General features: G+C 46.7%; 1 protein-coding gene across 1 annotated transcript in view; it reads right to left on the bottom strand.

Moving 5' to 3' along the window:
* The window catches only part of LOC309808891 (forkhead-associated domain-containing protein 1-like), a gene marked incomplete at both ends in the record, with an annotated part of 88,057 nt that overhangs the window by 8,449 nt on the left and 62,609 nt on the right, over positions 1-16,999 (bottom strand). Inside the window, 8 exons of the mRNA XM_082629463.1 lie at positions 474-694; positions 1,117-1,212; positions 4,134-4,258; positions 4,944-5,067; positions 6,954-7,055; positions 10,820-10,924; positions 11,952-12,041; positions 14,294-14,424. Coding sequence (XP_082485589.1) covers positions 474-694; positions 1,117-1,212; positions 4,134-4,258; positions 4,944-5,067; positions 6,954-7,055; positions 10,820-10,924; positions 11,952-12,041; positions 14,294-14,424 — 994 coding nt within the window. The remainder of the gene's footprint in view (positions 1-473; positions 695-1,116; positions 1,213-4,133; positions 4,259-4,943; positions 5,068-6,953; positions 7,056-10,819; positions 10,925-11,951; positions 12,042-14,293; positions 14,425-16,999) is intronic.

The raw sequence follows: 16,999 nt of genomic DNA, 5'->3' as shown, positions 1-16,999 counted from the left end.
CTGACCTGGGAGATCCTCAGAACACTTCCATATATGCCTGGCTTCGCGGTTTCCTTACAAGTGGGGGGAAGGCTGAAGATGTGGGGACTAGAGGGCAGAATAAATAGCCCATTGGCTGTGGACGTGCAGCATGAAGGGGGCAACGGTTATGCTACCAGCCCCTCCCAATTTCCCAGAGAGGGTGGGGGAATGGATACCACTGAAAATAGGATGGAATTATGAAAAGCACACACATGGTGAAACATCAGACACATTTATAAAAGGTGCACCTTATTCCTTAACAGTAGGGTACTCTAACTGCTGCTTTCTTGCCCAGAGACTTGGGTCCATCAGGCCCTGAGTCACCATCCCGCCTCCCCCCTCCACACCCAGGCCTCTGTCCTCTTGTCCTGGTCCCTACGGGTCTGCAGCTGCACCGAGGTTTAGCCTGGAGAATGGAGGCCTGGGCCTTTTGCCGGAGACATGGGCCATATTTGAGCTGTTCAATGTCCTTCTCGTATCGTCTCAAAAGCTCCTCTTTTCTCTGAAGCTGGTTCTTGAGTAGGGTGATCTTATCAAACACCAGGTACAGGTCTCTTTGTCGAAGCTGGTAGACTCTCTCCCTCTCTTTTGGGGAGAGGTGTTTCATGGACACGTGACCTGACATACCTTTGATGTTCATCAAAGTCCCGAGGGTGTTGCTCATGTCCATGTACTACGAGAAAGCATTTCGCAGGTAAGAGGCCTGGCCCAAGACCGCTGGTGGCCCCTTTGAGGAGGCAAACGTCTAATTCTGTTTCATTCGTTTTCTGCAGTTGCAGAGAAGAAACACATGCTTTGCAAATGAGTGCATTTGGGGTTTTTAGTACGACTTTCATTTTCCCCCGCATCCATTTACACTATGCCTTTTTGAGAATTGGGGGAAGTGGGGAGGGGGAATGACAACAGACATAAACATTCATTCTTACTACCCAGTCTTGCAAGGAATTGGGCTCTGCAATTTCCAGCCCATGCTGGGATAGGAGATGGGTCTCGTGGAGCTACTGTAACAACTAAAATGTATGTGGAGTTGATGTTTAAACTACCTGCAGGGCACGCAGGTTTGGACAGGAGGGGACTGATGCTGGGTATACCTACCAGCTTTTCACTAAGATTTAAAGCGTCAGCCACATCCATTTTCCTTAACTTCTCAGAGACCATGATGGACCCTGGGCTGGAAAGGCCATTTTGAGGCTGAAATAAAAAAAAAGAAGAAAAACTCTCTTGGCATTCCATTATGATTTTCTACATCCAGAAGAATAACCCAAAGAATAATGCAAGAACTGGAAAGATACTAAAGAATAATTTGAGAGAGTTAATTTTTTTAACATCTTTATTGGAGTATAATTGCTTTACAATGGTGTGTTAGTTTCTGCTGTATCAAAAAGTGAATCAGCTATACGTATCCATATATCCCCATATCCCCTGCCTCTTGCGTCTCCCTCCCACCCTCCCTATCCCACCCCTCTAGGTAGACACACAGCACCGACCTGCTCTCCCTGTGTGATGCAGCTCCTTCCCACGAGCTATCTATTTTACCTTTGGTAGCGTGTGTGTGTATATATGTCCATGCCAAGAGAGTTGGTTTTAAATCCAGTCTGACTCTGTGAACTGCTTTCTTTATGACTGTGTTCCTACCCCTTCAGAGCACGACTGCCTTTGAAATGATGCATCACTTGTGCCGTCCTTTGGCCACCGTCTCGTCTGTCTTCCCTTTAGGCCAGTGGTTCTCAACCGGGGGTGACTCTGGACACCCTACCCCCTCCAGGACATTTAGCAATGCCTGGACACATTTGTGGTTGTCATAATTGCTGCTGGCGTCTAGTGGGTAGAGGACAAGGATGCTGCTAAACACCCCACGATGCATAGGGCAGTCTCCCAAACAAAGAGTTACCTGGCTCAAAAAATCAGTACCGCCGATGTTGAGAAGACAAGCTCCAGAAAAATGGGGACCATGCGGCTTTTGCTCACTATCTCCCTCCTTGTGCCCAGCATGGCACCTGGCACCGAGTGGTGCATAGTGGGCATGTTTGTGGAATGAACGAATGAAGGTTAAGTGGAAAATAGCCTCCCTCCTTTTTATTAAAGGAATCTCATTTCTGTGCAGCAGAAACCATACCCTCACAAAATTTGGCCCAACCTTCTCCTAGCTCTGGAACCTGGTGGGTGGGCATCACTTCAGACCCTTTCCAGAGACAATGCAGATAGTGTTTGCAGCTGCATCTCCCTAAGACCCCAACCAGCCAGCTGGCTGCTGGAAGCCCAAATGACTGCATGGAATGGCCACCAGTCTGAATAGGTTACCCGATCTGAACGACTACAAATAACCCTAATAAGCCTCCTTAAAAAATAAATTGGCTTTTAATGCTTGCCATGAGCATCTCTTAGCCCTAGCATTTGTTGGCACTACCCTGAAAACCTCTGAGATTAAAAACAAAACAACTAAAAAACTATAATGGCCCCCAAAGTGACTGTGATAGATAAGAGTGGACATATTTGTCTATGTATCTATGGAGATGAGAATAAAAGAGGGTATCTGAAGATGACAATAAACCGGGCAGATCTGCTGCAAAAAGAACCTGAGATGCTGCTCAGTGTCTTCAGCTACCCTGAGCTGCATCCTCTGTACCTCTCCAGACGCCCCCTCTTTTCCTGAGGGGAGGGTCACTAAGGAAGAGCCTGGGCTACAGGATCCAAGCACACAGTCCCCACCCAGTCTCTGCAGGCTAGCAGACACACCACCAGGGACACACCCCTGGTGTGTCTTCAATCATTATTCTGTGACCTTGGGTGAGGTACTTGACCTCCTGAAGCCTTGCTTTTTCTTATCTGTTAAATGGGGACAATAATAGTAACTATGACACAAGGCTGCTACGATGGTTCAATGACATAAGGCATGGAGCCGGCTGAGCTCAACGCCTGGCACACAGTAAGCAGTTCACAGATGTCAGCTATTCTTCCTCCTGCTCTTTCCTTTAATTACTGCCAACCTTGGAGGATTGAGAGTTGGGAGGTTTCCTGCTCTGTGGTGTCAGTGGTGGGATGAGGGCTTGTTGCCAAGGGGAAGGTCAATCTTGGAAGCAGGACCATCAGGACGTGAGATCCAGCTGAGCTCCCCACCTGGAGACGGTCCCTCTACTCCCAACCTCAGAGAAGGAAGGTTCGATTTTATCAGGAAGACCAACACGTTTCTGAAGACTCACACCTCTAGACGTGTGAGCAAATGTCTAGAAAAATTGTAGGAGAAAATGCTGGTACAGATAGGATGGCTTTATTATGTTTTCCCAAACCTGGTTTAGACCAGCTGCCACAGCAAGCCACGCTGACCTGAGCTGTCCATTGTCATGTTTCAGTCAAACACCCGATCAAACATCCATTTAGATTACAGGGCACCTTCAACCTAACAATCAAATTACTTCTGAAAATCCTGGAAAACACAAACTATGCTCCCTAAGAAAGGAAGGTTTTCTTGGATAATACTCTTTAAATACTGTTTGACAATAATAACTATCATCTATTAAAGTGCTCGCTATGAGCTAGGCACTGGGATAAGCACTTTACATAATGATCTCCTTTAATTTTTCCATCATCATTTTACAGCTGGGAAATTGAAGTCCCAGAAAGGTTAGGAGGCTGCCCAAGGTCACAGAGCTTGCAGAGCTGGGATTAGGACACAGGTCTCTGATTCTAGAACTTGTGTCTTCTTAATCATCATGGCTCCCTTTGGCTGCCCTTTATGTGTTCATGTTTTTCAGTTTATAGCAAAAAGCAAATGTTAGGCAAGCTCATGGCATAATGTTGTACATTAGCTTGTTGAATCTTTTCTGCAGAATACAACATGTGATGTGAAAAGGAGGGCCCAGAGATTGTCCGGGCCAGCATCAGTGCAATGTTATATCATGCTGTACACGATGGGAAGCCGCCTTTCTATTCAAACATTGGATCACTGGTACGGCCAGGCACCAACCAGTCAATACAGGTGTTAGCCCATCAGGGAGGACCTGGCCTCGAACCAATGATGTATACAGTGGTGCCAGGGCACACGGCTCGTGTCTGTCCTCATGCCCACCCTCCCCACGTGTCAGTCAATGCAGAGACAAAGTTTCTTTGGTTACCGTTCGGATCTCTACTCTTGAAAAAGTTGGCAAGTCAGGTTTTGCATCCAATATTTTCCGAACATTTTTTTCCATCCCGAGGGTCTTTAAGTCTAGAAATGATTCATCCATGTGGTCCTTGTGATCTATAAAAGAAATAATTTACACTCAAAAGAAAGGCTCAGGAAGAAGTTACTGCATGTAAAAGTCACAGCTGCTATTTACTGGACACTTACCCCAGGCCAGTACTAATTAGCTCACCATCCTCCCTTGGCAGGTGAGGCATCGAGGCCCAGAGAGGTGACATGACTTGTCCAAGGCCACACAGCTCATATGAGGCTGCAGCCTCCCAGGGCGGGGGCACTGAGGGGGAACCTTCGGCCACAGGTGTGAGGATGGACTTGAACCCAGGCTTCTGTGTCCTAGCCCAGGGCTCCACCCAGCAGCAAGCTTGGTTTCTTGAAAGCCCTATTCCCTCTAAACAGGGTATTTATCCTGGGAAGTTCCCCAAGGTTGGTCCTTGCACAGCATGCGTCTATGAAAAAGTTTCCACTGGGCCACAGTGAAATAAGAAAAAGAAGGACAAGGTTCTGAGTTTTTCATGAAATCCTGTTTATTTAATATCAAGGCCTGCTCTTGACTCTGAGCTCATGCCTACACATCTATTTTTTTCCTGCCCATCTTTTTTTTATAACTATGTTTTTTTAGTTATGAAATGATGGGGATAGAAGATGGTGGTCCTGGCAAATTGGTTAGTCCCTAAAGTGAACCCTCAAGTCTGGGGCCCATGGTTCTCAGCACAGAGGGGTGACTAGGCAGGAGGAAACTTACTTGACAAGCTGGCCTTCTCAAGTTCTTTAATTCGTGCACGAAGCTCAGATAAGGCCTTTTTCTGACACTGAATGACTTCCTCATGTCGGGACCCTTTGCACTTGGCTCCTAGATCACTGAAGGACTGCTCCTGTGGCCAGAATGGTGAGGACAGCAGCTTTATCAGTGATCACAATCTCCCTCTCTTGTATTTGAAGAAACATGAACAAATCATGGATTAGCAGAAACCCTGTCACTTACTTAGTACCTTGGAAAATATCATTACAGGGCTTCAGCAGAGAAGGAATTTAAAAATTTCATTTCGAATACAAAGTCACATCTAGGAAGATTTCCAACTTTCCTACCTACTTAGCATCATTATAAATAAGAGATCCCCCCATGTTCCCTCCCCATGTTTTATTTCTTTTTTTCTTCTAATGTTCTTCTAAGCTTGGGTTTCCACTTGTTGTCATTCTGGTCTCATCTCTGAACAATCACACCAAATTTGCTCCTGGAGGGGCTTTTTTTTTTTTTGCCTGCACCATGCGGCATGCGGGATCTTAGTTCCCTGACCTGGGATCGAAACCGCGCCCCCTGCAGCGGAAGCACAGAGTCTTAACAACTGGAACACCAGGGAAGTCCCTGGAGGGGCTTTATTTATTTATTTCTTTTCTGCGTTACGCGGGCCTCTCACTCTTGTGGCCTCTCCGGTTGCGGAGCACAGTCTCCGGACACGCAGGCTCAGTGGCCATGGCTCACGGGCCCAGCCGCTCCGCGGCATGTGGGATCCTCCCGGACCGAGGCATGAACCGGTGTCCCCTGCATCGGCAGGCAGACTCTCAACCACTGCGCCACCAGGGAAGCCCCAGGTGGTTCTTATCGGCCAACTTGGGGAAAACCTTCTTCTAAGACTTTGTGGCTGAAAATGTAGTCTGCAGAGCTGTGCTATCGGTACCAGCTGGGAGCTGTTCAGAAATGCAGAATCCCAGGCTCCCCCCACCCGAGACCTGCTGAGTCACAATCTGCATTTCAACAACATCCCCATATGATCCGTGGACACCTTTGAGTTGAGAGGTGCCACTGTAAAGTATCCTCTAATTGGCTGGTTTCTGGAAAAGTAAGTAGCCGTTTTGGCCATGTGTTTCCCCTGATATGCATGAAGAGAAAGCAAAAGACTGAAATACTATTGGTTGGTCTTGCACTCACTGAGACACAAACCAGGACCCGCAGTAACGACTGGGATTTGTATCAGTAAAATCAGCTGCGGTATATAAACAAAGTACCATTTCTAGACATTTCAATAACCTTGCCTCTTCAAGTTGATCTTCAAGTTGATCTCTGAGTTTTAGGATTCAAGCTTCATGTTAATTCCTCCTACATCATTCACCCTCTTTAATTAATTTAGTTCCCAACAAGGAGTTGCTGAGATTCCTCCATCTAAGTACGTGCCCTCTGTTTCTCATAGGAAAGCCCATTTCATCAGTTTCCAGTAGTAAAGAGAAGGACGGGGACCACCTTACCGATTCCTCTGCCATTAGCCACTTGACTCTGGCTTTCAGCTTCTCCTCTTGCTGTAGCCTTTCCTCGGTCAGCTTCTCCTTCTCTGCCAGATGCTGGGGTAACTCTTCTTGCAGCAAATACTGCTGAGTTTCCCGAGAACTGTTGATCTTCATCTGAAATGAGGGGAAGGGGAACTGCAGCTGATGGGGGACAGGACTAACACAGGAGTCATTTCCACTACCTTTGGGGGCGGGACAAAGGTTCACGAAACTTTCTTCAAAACACAGAAAAATGATGCTTAGCTTAGTAACTAATAGCGAAGTAGTAGAGCATCGTGGTTAAAAGCTCAGGCTCTAGTTCTAGATAGAATCTCAGCTCTAGTTCTTTCTAGACACTTCTTCGTATAGAAAATAAGCGGGTGAACTAAGGCAGGCCGTCTTCCTCCTCATTCATCCCTGCCGGCCGCTTGGGTGCGGGATTCCGTGGAGAGCACGGGCCCGTGAAGGGGCTCTGCAGCACGCCTACCTGACCTACTGCCCTTTCCAAATTGGCTTTAATGAGGTTTGCTCTGTTCCTCATTTCTTGCAGCTGAAGCAATTTCCTTCTGGAATCCTCCCGAAGCTTCTCTTCAACCTGAAAGGATGATGAAACCGAGGGCTTGCTGCTAATGTGATCATCATGCCCTCTGGGGAAACTCTTCTGGGGGGGCTAATGGCAGTGGGGGAGTCCCTGAGGGGTAGGGACAGCTGCAGCCCAGCAGCAGGGGTCACAGGCATGCACAGGGTGGAGGCAAACTCACAGGGAGTTGCCCCCTACGGGAAAGGGCCGAGCTCTGCACCCGGGGCTCAACTATGTTCTACCGCACACTCCCATCCCAGCTCGGTCCCTAACAAGCCGTAAGACACTCGGAAAGTTATTTCACTGCTCCGTGACTCAGTGTCCTCATCTGTCAAATGGGGATGATGATACTAGTATCACTGCATAGAGTCATTGTGGGGATTCGATGTTTGGAATAGTGCTTAAGGGCTCTGTGAGAGTGTTAAGTACTGTTGTAACCTATGAAAGGTGGACGGGAATGTCCGCCGTACAGTCTCGTTCTAATAACTCGTGATGGGTACTTGGAAATGTTATGATTGGGTTTATTATCATAACTGTTTGTCGTCACCACTTTGAGCACACTCACTGGTGGTAACCTCTCTGGAGGCTTGCCAAAGCAATGTCTATTAAGAATAGCAGCCTGCAAACGAAGGCATTTAAAGTGGAGAAGCTTGCCTACTTTTCCCCCCTTGCTTGGGTAACAGTCAACGCACGGTAAGCTTGGGCGTGCTCCACGCTACCCTTGGCTGGCCAGTGTAGGCCTCGCAGCTGCTCAATTCTTGGATGCACCTGCTGAGCCCTGGGCCCTGGCACTAACAGGAAATGAGGCAAACTCTCATAAATAAATGGAACGTTTTTGTGCTGAAACAAATTCACAGGCTGTGTTTTTACGGATCTGAAGAGGGGGATCACAGGGATGTAATAAAAGACCCAGAAAAGCCCTTAAGAGCTTTCTTCTGAGTAGTGTGGTCCAGTGGAAGAGCCTCTACCCAGCTCCGTTACCTTGGAAAAGTCATCTAAGCTCTCTGGGCCTTAGTTTTCTCCCAGGTCTAAACATGCTCTGACTTCTATGTCAGCAGCCTTTTTCATATGCTGCAAAAGCCAAGTCCAGCCTTGGACTCTGCCCTTATCTGTGCTCTGCATGAACAGCCCCCGTTCCCGTCCCCAAGCCTCAGAGTCACCTTCAACAGCCGCCCTGCTCCCTCTCTCACACTCGGGGGTCTCATGCATGTCCTCCAACCCCTCTCACATGCAAGCTGGACTGTGACAAGTGGCCTCCTCGCCTCGAGTTTAGTTTCTTCCAGTGCAATCTTAAAGGTACTGTGAGAGTTACCCAGCTGTAAGGCAGCTCTGTCCAACAGAACTTTCTGCAACGGTACAGGTACTCTGAGCGAGGCTGTGTTGTCTAGTACGGCAGCCACCAGGCACATCTGGGGATCGAGCACTCGAAATGGGGATGGTGTGACGGAGGAACTGAACTAAAAATTTTAGTTAATTTTCATTAATTTCAGTGTAAACAGTAGCATGTGGCTGTTTGCTATGCCAGGGTAACTGAAGTCAGACGAACCTGGAGTCAGACAAAACTGACTGTGCCATTGGGCTAGTTACTTTACTAGTAACTGGTAGCCTTGACTTTCTCATCTGTAAAATGGAGAGGATGATTTCTAGATCACAGCGCTGTTGTGAAGATGAAGAGATGAAATGTTCAAGGTAACTCCTAGTACGTGAGAAATTGTAACTATCATTTTCACCCTGATTACTGTCCACGAATGTCATTGCATCAGTCACTTGTTCAGAAGCCTTAGTAGCTCCCCACTGCCTGTGTGGTACAGAGCCCAAGCGCCTGAACTAAGGCAAAACACCAAGCCAGGGATTCAAGAAGCCCCTACGAACTCAACGAGGTAAATAAAACTGAATCCACACCTAGATAAACAATAATAAAACAATAATAACAATAATAAAACTGCTGGAAATCAAGGGAAAAGACAATCTTAAAAGCAACCGGAGAAAAAGACAGATTATGCAAAGGTACAACAGTTAGGCTTACAGATGACTTCTAAATAGGAATAATAGGAGCCACAAGACAATAGTGACATATCTAATGCTGTATCTAATCTGCTGAAAGAAAAGAGTTGCCCTTGTAGAATTCAATACGCAGTCAAATGTGTTTTAAGAATGAAGGTTAAATATACATCTCCAGACAGACACACAGGCACATTTGAGAATTTGTCATCAGCAGAGCCACAATGAGGGAAAACATTAAAGGGTATTCTTCAGACACAAGAAAAATGAACCCAGGTGGGTGATCAGAGATGCAGAAAAGACAAGCAACAGTAAGGGTAATGTGTGGATATGATACTGACTATAGAAAAACACTAATAATGTCTTGCGGGGTTTTAAGTATCAAGAGGAGTTTAGAAAATGACAGCAATGGCTTATAAATCTGGAGGGGGTAAGTGAAGTTAAGGTGTTTGAAACTCATTGCACTGTCAAGGAGAAGGGCATAATTATCAACTACTATTGCCTCTTGGTAAGTTAAGAATGCAGGGCTTCCCTGGTGGCGCAGTGGTTGAGAGTCCGCCTGCCGATGCAGGGGACATCGGTTCGTGTTCCGGTCCGGGAGGATCCCACATGCCACGGAGCGGCTGGGCCCGTGAGCCATGGCCGCTGAGCCTGTGCATCCGGAGCCTGTGCTCCACTACAGGAGAGGCCACAACAGTGAGAGGCCCGTGTACTGAAAAAAAAAAAAAAAAAAAAAAAAAGAATGCATATTGTAGTCTTCAGGATGACTACTAAGAGAATAGTAGAAGAGTGAAAAACTTAATTAATGTGTGATTTTGGTGAGTCAAGGACGAATGCTATTGTCTTACTATTACTAAGAGAATAGTAAAAAAGTGAAATATTTCCAAGCTAATAGAGGGGGAAAGTGGAATAAGAGAAAACCATCCACTCAGAAGGAGGCAAGAAAGGAGAGAAAAAGGAATATACCACAGATGGTACAACTGGTATTGAGCAAGAAGGTAGATTTAAACCCCAGGACACGAGTAATTACATAATATAAATGGACTAAAAGTCAAAATTGTCAAACTGGATTTTGTAAAAATGATACGCTATTTGAAGGCATATGTCTAAACCTTAAGACAAAAATTGACAGAGAACATATGAAAAAGATATGGTATGAAAACTCTAACCAACAGAAAGCCAGTGGTGAATCTGAATGACAAAGGAGACGTTAAGGGAGAAACACTACTAGAGATGAAAAGGGACATTTCATGATGATCTAAAGTTTTGCTCTACAGGAAGTATTAGGATTCTAAATTTATATGCACCTAGTAACACAGCCTCAAAATATATAAAGCAAAAATCGTTCATATTAAAAGAAGAAACACACAAATTACAAACATGTTGAGATTTTTAAAAACATTCTCAATGATGGAACAAAAAGACAAAAAAAATCAATATGAGAATTTAAGTTGGATCAACATCATTGGCAAACTTGATTTAATGGATCAATTCTTTCTTAGATAATTTCACAATTAAGATCTGAAGGCAGTCTAGGGTTTTGGTTACACACAGGAGCTTTGGAGTCAGGCAGACCTGGATTCAAGTTCTGCCACAACTACTTTATGCAAGTGAACTTGGATAACTTCCTTCACCTCTGTGAGCCTCAGTTTTCCCGACTGTAAAGTGGGGTTAATACCAGTATAGACCGCATGGGGTCATTGTGAGGATGAACAGAGATGATGCAGGTGGAGTGCTGGCCCCAGAGTGGTTCCCAGGCCGACCTGTCCCTGCCATACCTTGCTCTTTTCCCGCAGCGTCATAGAGATCAGGCTCTGCTCGGTACTGCTCATTTTCAGCTCCACCCTGAGCTTCCTCATTTCTTTTTCCATGTCATGGATTTGCTGAAAGAGTTCCAACAACAGGGAAGTCAACTTCACAACTCATTTCATCCGGTTCATTAAGGCAGAAACCTAGTCTGGGATTCGCTTAACTCCTTCCCTTGGGGGACAATTCCACGTATTTGAGGCAAAGTAGACTTTCTTTCAACAGATGCAATGAAAGTGCTGGGTGAGGGAAAATTTCAGTTTCTTTTGAAGATAAGCATGGATCCTGGATTAAACAGTACAAGATACCTATCCACTCATTAGAGTCTCTTTCCTTGGGGCACATTTTTGAGTTCAATCTAAATAAGGGCTGTTTGGAAGACACAATGGGCACAGTTTGGAAGAAAAGAACAATGACATTTTTCTTTTTTCTCATTTGAGGCAGAAAAGTGTGCTCCTGACAGAGAGAAGAACACATGTCTCCTGCCCCCGTCACAGGCACCGTCCTTCCCAACGGATGGAAAACGTATGCCTGGTGATGTGCACGAGGGTTCGGGCCGGTACAGGGGGTGAACATTTACATTGAGTGGTCATCTTTTCATTGTGTTAATTTTTATGTTCACCTTCCATACAAGGCCAGTGATACATTTGCTTTTTATTTTGTTTTTATGAATTGTTGTAAAATTGAATGTATTTAAGCAAAAATACTTCAAGAAGAGTTGTGTTAATAACAGTGTTCAGGGTTGTGATAAAACTTGTGACAGTGGATCATGAAAGTCTGGGCATCACAAGTCCAGGGGTAGGGACCACGGTGAATTTCTAGCAGCATACGGTGGCCACCTCCCGTCCCTTTCCCCAGGGGAAACCTGATGAGGGGCCTTGAGCCAACTGCCCAGAAAATCTGGGGAGAGTGTGTTTTCCATGGTCTTTTCACCCATCTCTTTGAGGCCAGCAAATCAAAGAATTAGGAGACTACATTAACAGACAAACACCCAGAAAGCCCCAGAGCTTGTGCTAGCTAATGGGCCAAGGAACCCCTCCAAAACCCTTAAGGCCACAATCTAGGCTTTCAGTGGACACCTAGGGGTCAGGAGGTTCAACGCACGGTTTTGCAGAGTTTTAACTCTTTCTCTTGGGCTTCCCACTTCTCCTTCTGGGCATCTTCCTTCTGTAACTCTTCTTTCAGCACTGAGCACTGTGGAGAAAAAGGACAAGGCCACGGGGGCTTGGCTGGGGGTCCCAAGTACCTGTGTTCATGCCCAGGAGTGTTTCCTGCTGTATAACCCAATCACACCTCTGAATTCTGAGAGGCGAGACCATTTGTGTGATGGGAGCACGGGATCCTGCAGTCCTTCCCAGTTCACCCCTCTCCTGAGTTCTGAGGAATAGAGCATCTAAGTTCCTCTTCAAAAGCCAGCAAACTTCACTGCAGGGGAAATCCAGCTTTGTAGAGTCTGGGTACTTAGGGTGCAGGAATTAGGATGTTTTCACGCTGTGACCGGTGAGGGTGGAGGGGGCCGAGCCAGTGAGCTCGGGTCCATCTTAGGGCTTTTGTGCAGGTTGCATCTCAAAGAAACAACTGCCCCGACTGGTGTGGAGGGGTAAACGGAGCTGTCTTGCCCGAGGGCGGCTTGGCAACAGGCATTAAGGGCATAAGGATGGATGTGCCTTCTTTTGACCCAGCAATTCCCACTTTAGGAATGTACCTTAAGGACAATGACTGGACAAATAAGTAAATCTGTAGTTTCAAGGATGCTCTTCACAGAATTGTCAGTAACAGTGGAAGAAAAAAAAAAAAGAGGAAACAACCCAAGTGTTGTTTACAATAGCAGACCACTTTATAACACTGGGTACATCCAGGAGAAAGTATGTAGCTTTTAAGACGAATGATAAGAGCGTTGATTTATTAGAATGGAAAAATAATAAGTATTTAAAAATTTAAAAAATGTGCATAGTATAAATTCACTATAAAATGATTGATTGATTGATTTCTAGGCAATATATAGAAACAAGACTGGAAGAACATACATGAAAATATTAACACTGATTTCTCAAGGTAGCATTTCCTCTCCTCTCTTTTTATTTTTTGTTCTCAATGTCATCTACTTATTTTTCTAAAATTAACACACATGATATATGTCATTAAAAAAAAGGCATCTCAAATGTTCACAAGAGCAGTACCCTTGGTGGTGACGAGCCCTTGTGCTATTGGGCAGCACAGTCTAGAGGAGAAGGGACCTCATTCCAAGGTCAACGAGGAAGGGGAAACGGGGACATAAATCATCCAAATGCACTTCAGGAGGTAGAAGAGCCAAGCAGGTGCTGTCTTTGCAGATTCCTTCTACTTAGCACCAGCTCTGCATCCCCTTCCCGTCCCCAACACACACACACACACACACACACACACACACACACACCACATTAAACAGCTATAGCACATGCCTGGGAAGACACTCTGCTTGGGAGAAACGAATGCAGAGGGCTTGGCCAGGCAGCCGACCTCGGGCAGAGGCAGAAGAGCACAACGAAAACCAGCCTCCCACTTCTCGCAAAACGATTTTGTCATCCCCATTTCACAGTTGGGGAAATGGAGGCCAAATAAGTTACAATGAAAGAAAGCTCTGGGATTGGACCCTGGTCTGTCTGATCCCAAAGCTCGTGCAGTGCCTTTCACCAGCTCCAAACTGGGTATGGTACTACGTACCAGGTATTACTTACTGTGCCTTTTCCTTGGAACCTCAAGATCTGTTCTCACCCCACCCCCATGCAGACCTAGCTATCGGGTAGCCTCTGGGAATCTCTGAGTTGCCACATGAGATGAAAGCTTTGAGGTTTTACCTTGACTCACAGAAACAGGCACATCATGCAAATACTGAGAAATCTTATACTATAGAGGCAGGATTCTAAAGTTAGCATTGAAGGCAAGATTTGCAAATAGTCAAAGTTACATGTAAAAAGCTCTTTGCTTGCCTACCACGTCCATCTTCCATAGAGACATTCTACACACTAAAGTCTAAGGAAGAAATGAGCGTCTGCGTGTTTGCATCTGGATCTTCAGACGTTCTGCTGTGAAGACAGTTATGAGAACCAGCGGTGCTGGGACCACGATGCAGCCGTGTGGTCATCCTTGCTCACAGAGAGATCGTATTCTGTTTAATGTTAAACTTTGTACTGGCAGTATATGCTCATAGGTGTGTTTGTTGCTGGGATTAAACAAACTCATTTATAATAGGGGTTAGAAAATGTTTGCTGGACTTGAAAATCTATTATGCTTCTTCTGAGCCACATACACACTGTCCTTTGAAAGGCTTCAGAGAAGTTGGCCACCTGCCCAGCAGCTACCCTCCCTGTGTCCTTGGGCACTGGCTTCATCTCACCACCGTGTGTCATGTGACTCCACTGTGTCTGCTTTTCGCAGCTACAATTTGCTGATGACCCGACACTCACTCTGGAGCTGAGGGCTTCGAGCTGGTGATCCTTTTCTTTGTTCTCACTTTTCAGTTGATTCACCTCCTGTTGTAATTGTTGAACTTGACCATCCTTTACTAACACGTCTCTTTGCAAAGATGACACCATCTCTGTAAAAGAACCAAACCAAACCAAAACAAAAGACTCATGGAGGTGAAAGAGGCAGGAAGGATTATTGGCAACACCATGGCTGTCAGCCAACGTTTGGACAAGACTTTCCAAGCCCGGGCCACCACCGGTGCCCTCCTAGGACTGGGGAGGCTTTTTCCAAGGGTCACAGAGCAGGAATGGGAATGAGAGCAAAGTCCACGGAACAGGGTTTGAGGCTTCAGTGAGAATGAGGGGCAGTCAGCACCAGCGAGAGGAGAAGCCGTTGGGGGCCCCTTGTGGGCACAGGCCAGGCACACCTGGGAGGAGAGGCCACACCATGGGCCTGGGGAACAAAGTCCCAGCACAGGGAAGTTCTAGGAATTCTGCTCCAGAGGCCAGGAGACGGGCGTGTGCCAGAGGGCACTGCTGGACACTATTGATGGGGTGGTTGGTTTCACAGTCCTCTGAGTTTGGAACCCTCTCTACCACTTATTAGCTTGGTGGTCTTGGACAAGCTATTTCACCTCCCACTGTCTGTCCCACACAGAGTTATTGTAAGGGTCAAATGATGCGATATGTCCCAAGAACACAAAGTAGCTAAATTATGTTTGTTACAGGGCGCGTATTGTTTTTCTCGGCAGCCAGCTTCCAAAATGGGCCCAATGATCCCTACCACCTAGAATTCATGCCTTGTGTAGCCCCTCCCAACCTGAATAGGGCTGCCATGGGTAACCAATATGATACTGTGGAAATGACGGACTGTTTCCTCTCAGGCTGGGTCATAAAACACACTGTGGCCTCCTCTTTGCTCTCTCTCGAATTACTCACTCTGGGGGAAGCCAACTGCTGTGTTGAGGAAACTCAAGCAGCCCTAGAGAGAAGCATGTGTGCTCGGGGACTAAGGCCTCCGGCCAATAGCCACATGAGCAGCCATTCTGAAGGGGGATCCTCCGGCTCCCCCCGAGGCTTTAGATGACATGACTGATGCCCCAGCCGACATCTTGACTGCAACTCATGAGAACTAAGTCACCCCCCGCTCAAATTCCTGAACTACAGATACTGGGGGAGATCATAAATATTAGTTGGGGATTTATCCATTACATTTTGGGGTAACTTGTTATGCAGCAATAGATAACTACTCCATTACTGTAGTATCATTTTTTTTAAAACATCTTTATTGGAGTATAATTGCTTTACAATGGTGTGTTAGTTTCTGCTTTATAACCAAGTGAATCAGTTATGCATATACATATCTCCCCATATCTCTTCCCTCTTGCATTGTAGTATCATTTTGAATAAAAGTGGGAAGAAGGGTGCATAAATGCAGTGGTATTGGGTTATCTCCTACGGTTCTTTTCTTAAAAGAACATCAGGCCCAGTTTTAGTGGTAGGTTTCAATCAAGAATGTCTATGAAATAAAGCACAAAATGCTCCAGAATTTCATTTTAAGAATGAGCTTTGCCTCCAGGACACAGTTCAGTTACTTGGAAATCCCTCTGGGGCTTGCCACACTTTGAGTGGGTCCAGCCCATCTCAAGCATTATCCCAACCCAGGTCTGTCCGACTCCCTGATCGGAGAAGGTGGGATCTGAGACAGGCTTGATGCTTGGATGAGGTTTCACTGGCCGACATACGGGAGGAAGGTGAGGACCAGCGAGTTCATCCTTCCATTCCTGGTGCCCAGAACAGCACCTAGCCTGGGGGAGGTGCTCAGAAAATATCTGAGGACATCCCAAGTGAGGGAGGAGAATAAGCAGAGACCTGGGGGCAGCAGGGGGTGGGGCTGGGTGTGATTAAGTTGCAGAGTGAGGCAGAAGAAAAGCACAGATTCATACAGAGATGGGGATTCACGTGTGACTCAGTGCTGTGCCTGGCTTCTACAGCTGTGGGCATGTTTCCTGCTACGCGCTGGCTGCCTTCAGAGTGATGTGCCCCTCCGAGGCTCACTGCCTCCTCCCTGTCACCTGCTTCTCTCCCTCCCCTCGTCTGTGAGTGGTCCCATCCTCTTCAGGTCTCTAGGCATGTCAGTTTCGGCTTAAAAAACTCCACTGGATTCCCAACACCCTTGGAATAAAAACCCAGACCCCCCGACCCTGCCCAGCCCCACAATCCCCTGTTCACTCCACGCAGCCTCGCTTGCCCTTGGCTTGTCCTTGCCCACCTGAATCAGGTCCTCTCTAAAAGAAGGACATAGCCGTGGAGGATACAGCATAAACTGGTTAGAATCGGCTAGGTCCAAGGGGGCATAAGATTCGACTTCCAGGGGAACTGGAGCCTCATTACAGGCTCATTGTAACACATGAGCGAAATGACACACGCACCAGCACCAGGACTGTTCCGAGGCTGACCATAAAGGTCAAAAAGTGGGTGGTGGGGCTTCCCTGGTGGCGCGGTGGTTGAGAGTCCGCCTGCCGATGCAGGGGACATGGGTTCGTGCCCCGGTCCGGGAAGATCCCACATGCCGTGGAGCGGATGGGCCCGTGAGCCATGGCCACTGAGCCTGCGTGTCCAGAGCCTGTGCTCCGCAACGGGAGAGACCACAACAGCGAGAGGCCCGCGTACAGAAAAAAAAAAAAAAAAAAAAAGTGGGTGGTG

This window comes from Mesoplodon mirus (genome assembly GCF_964341445.2).
Source record: "Mesoplodon mirus genome assembly, chromosome: 7".
Taxonomy (NCBI): domain Eukaryota; kingdom Metazoa; phylum Chordata; class Mammalia; order Artiodactyla; family Ziphiidae; genus Mesoplodon; species Mesoplodon mirus.
Note: the sequence above shows the minus strand (reverse complement) of the source record. Positions and strands in the feature narration are given on the sequence as shown.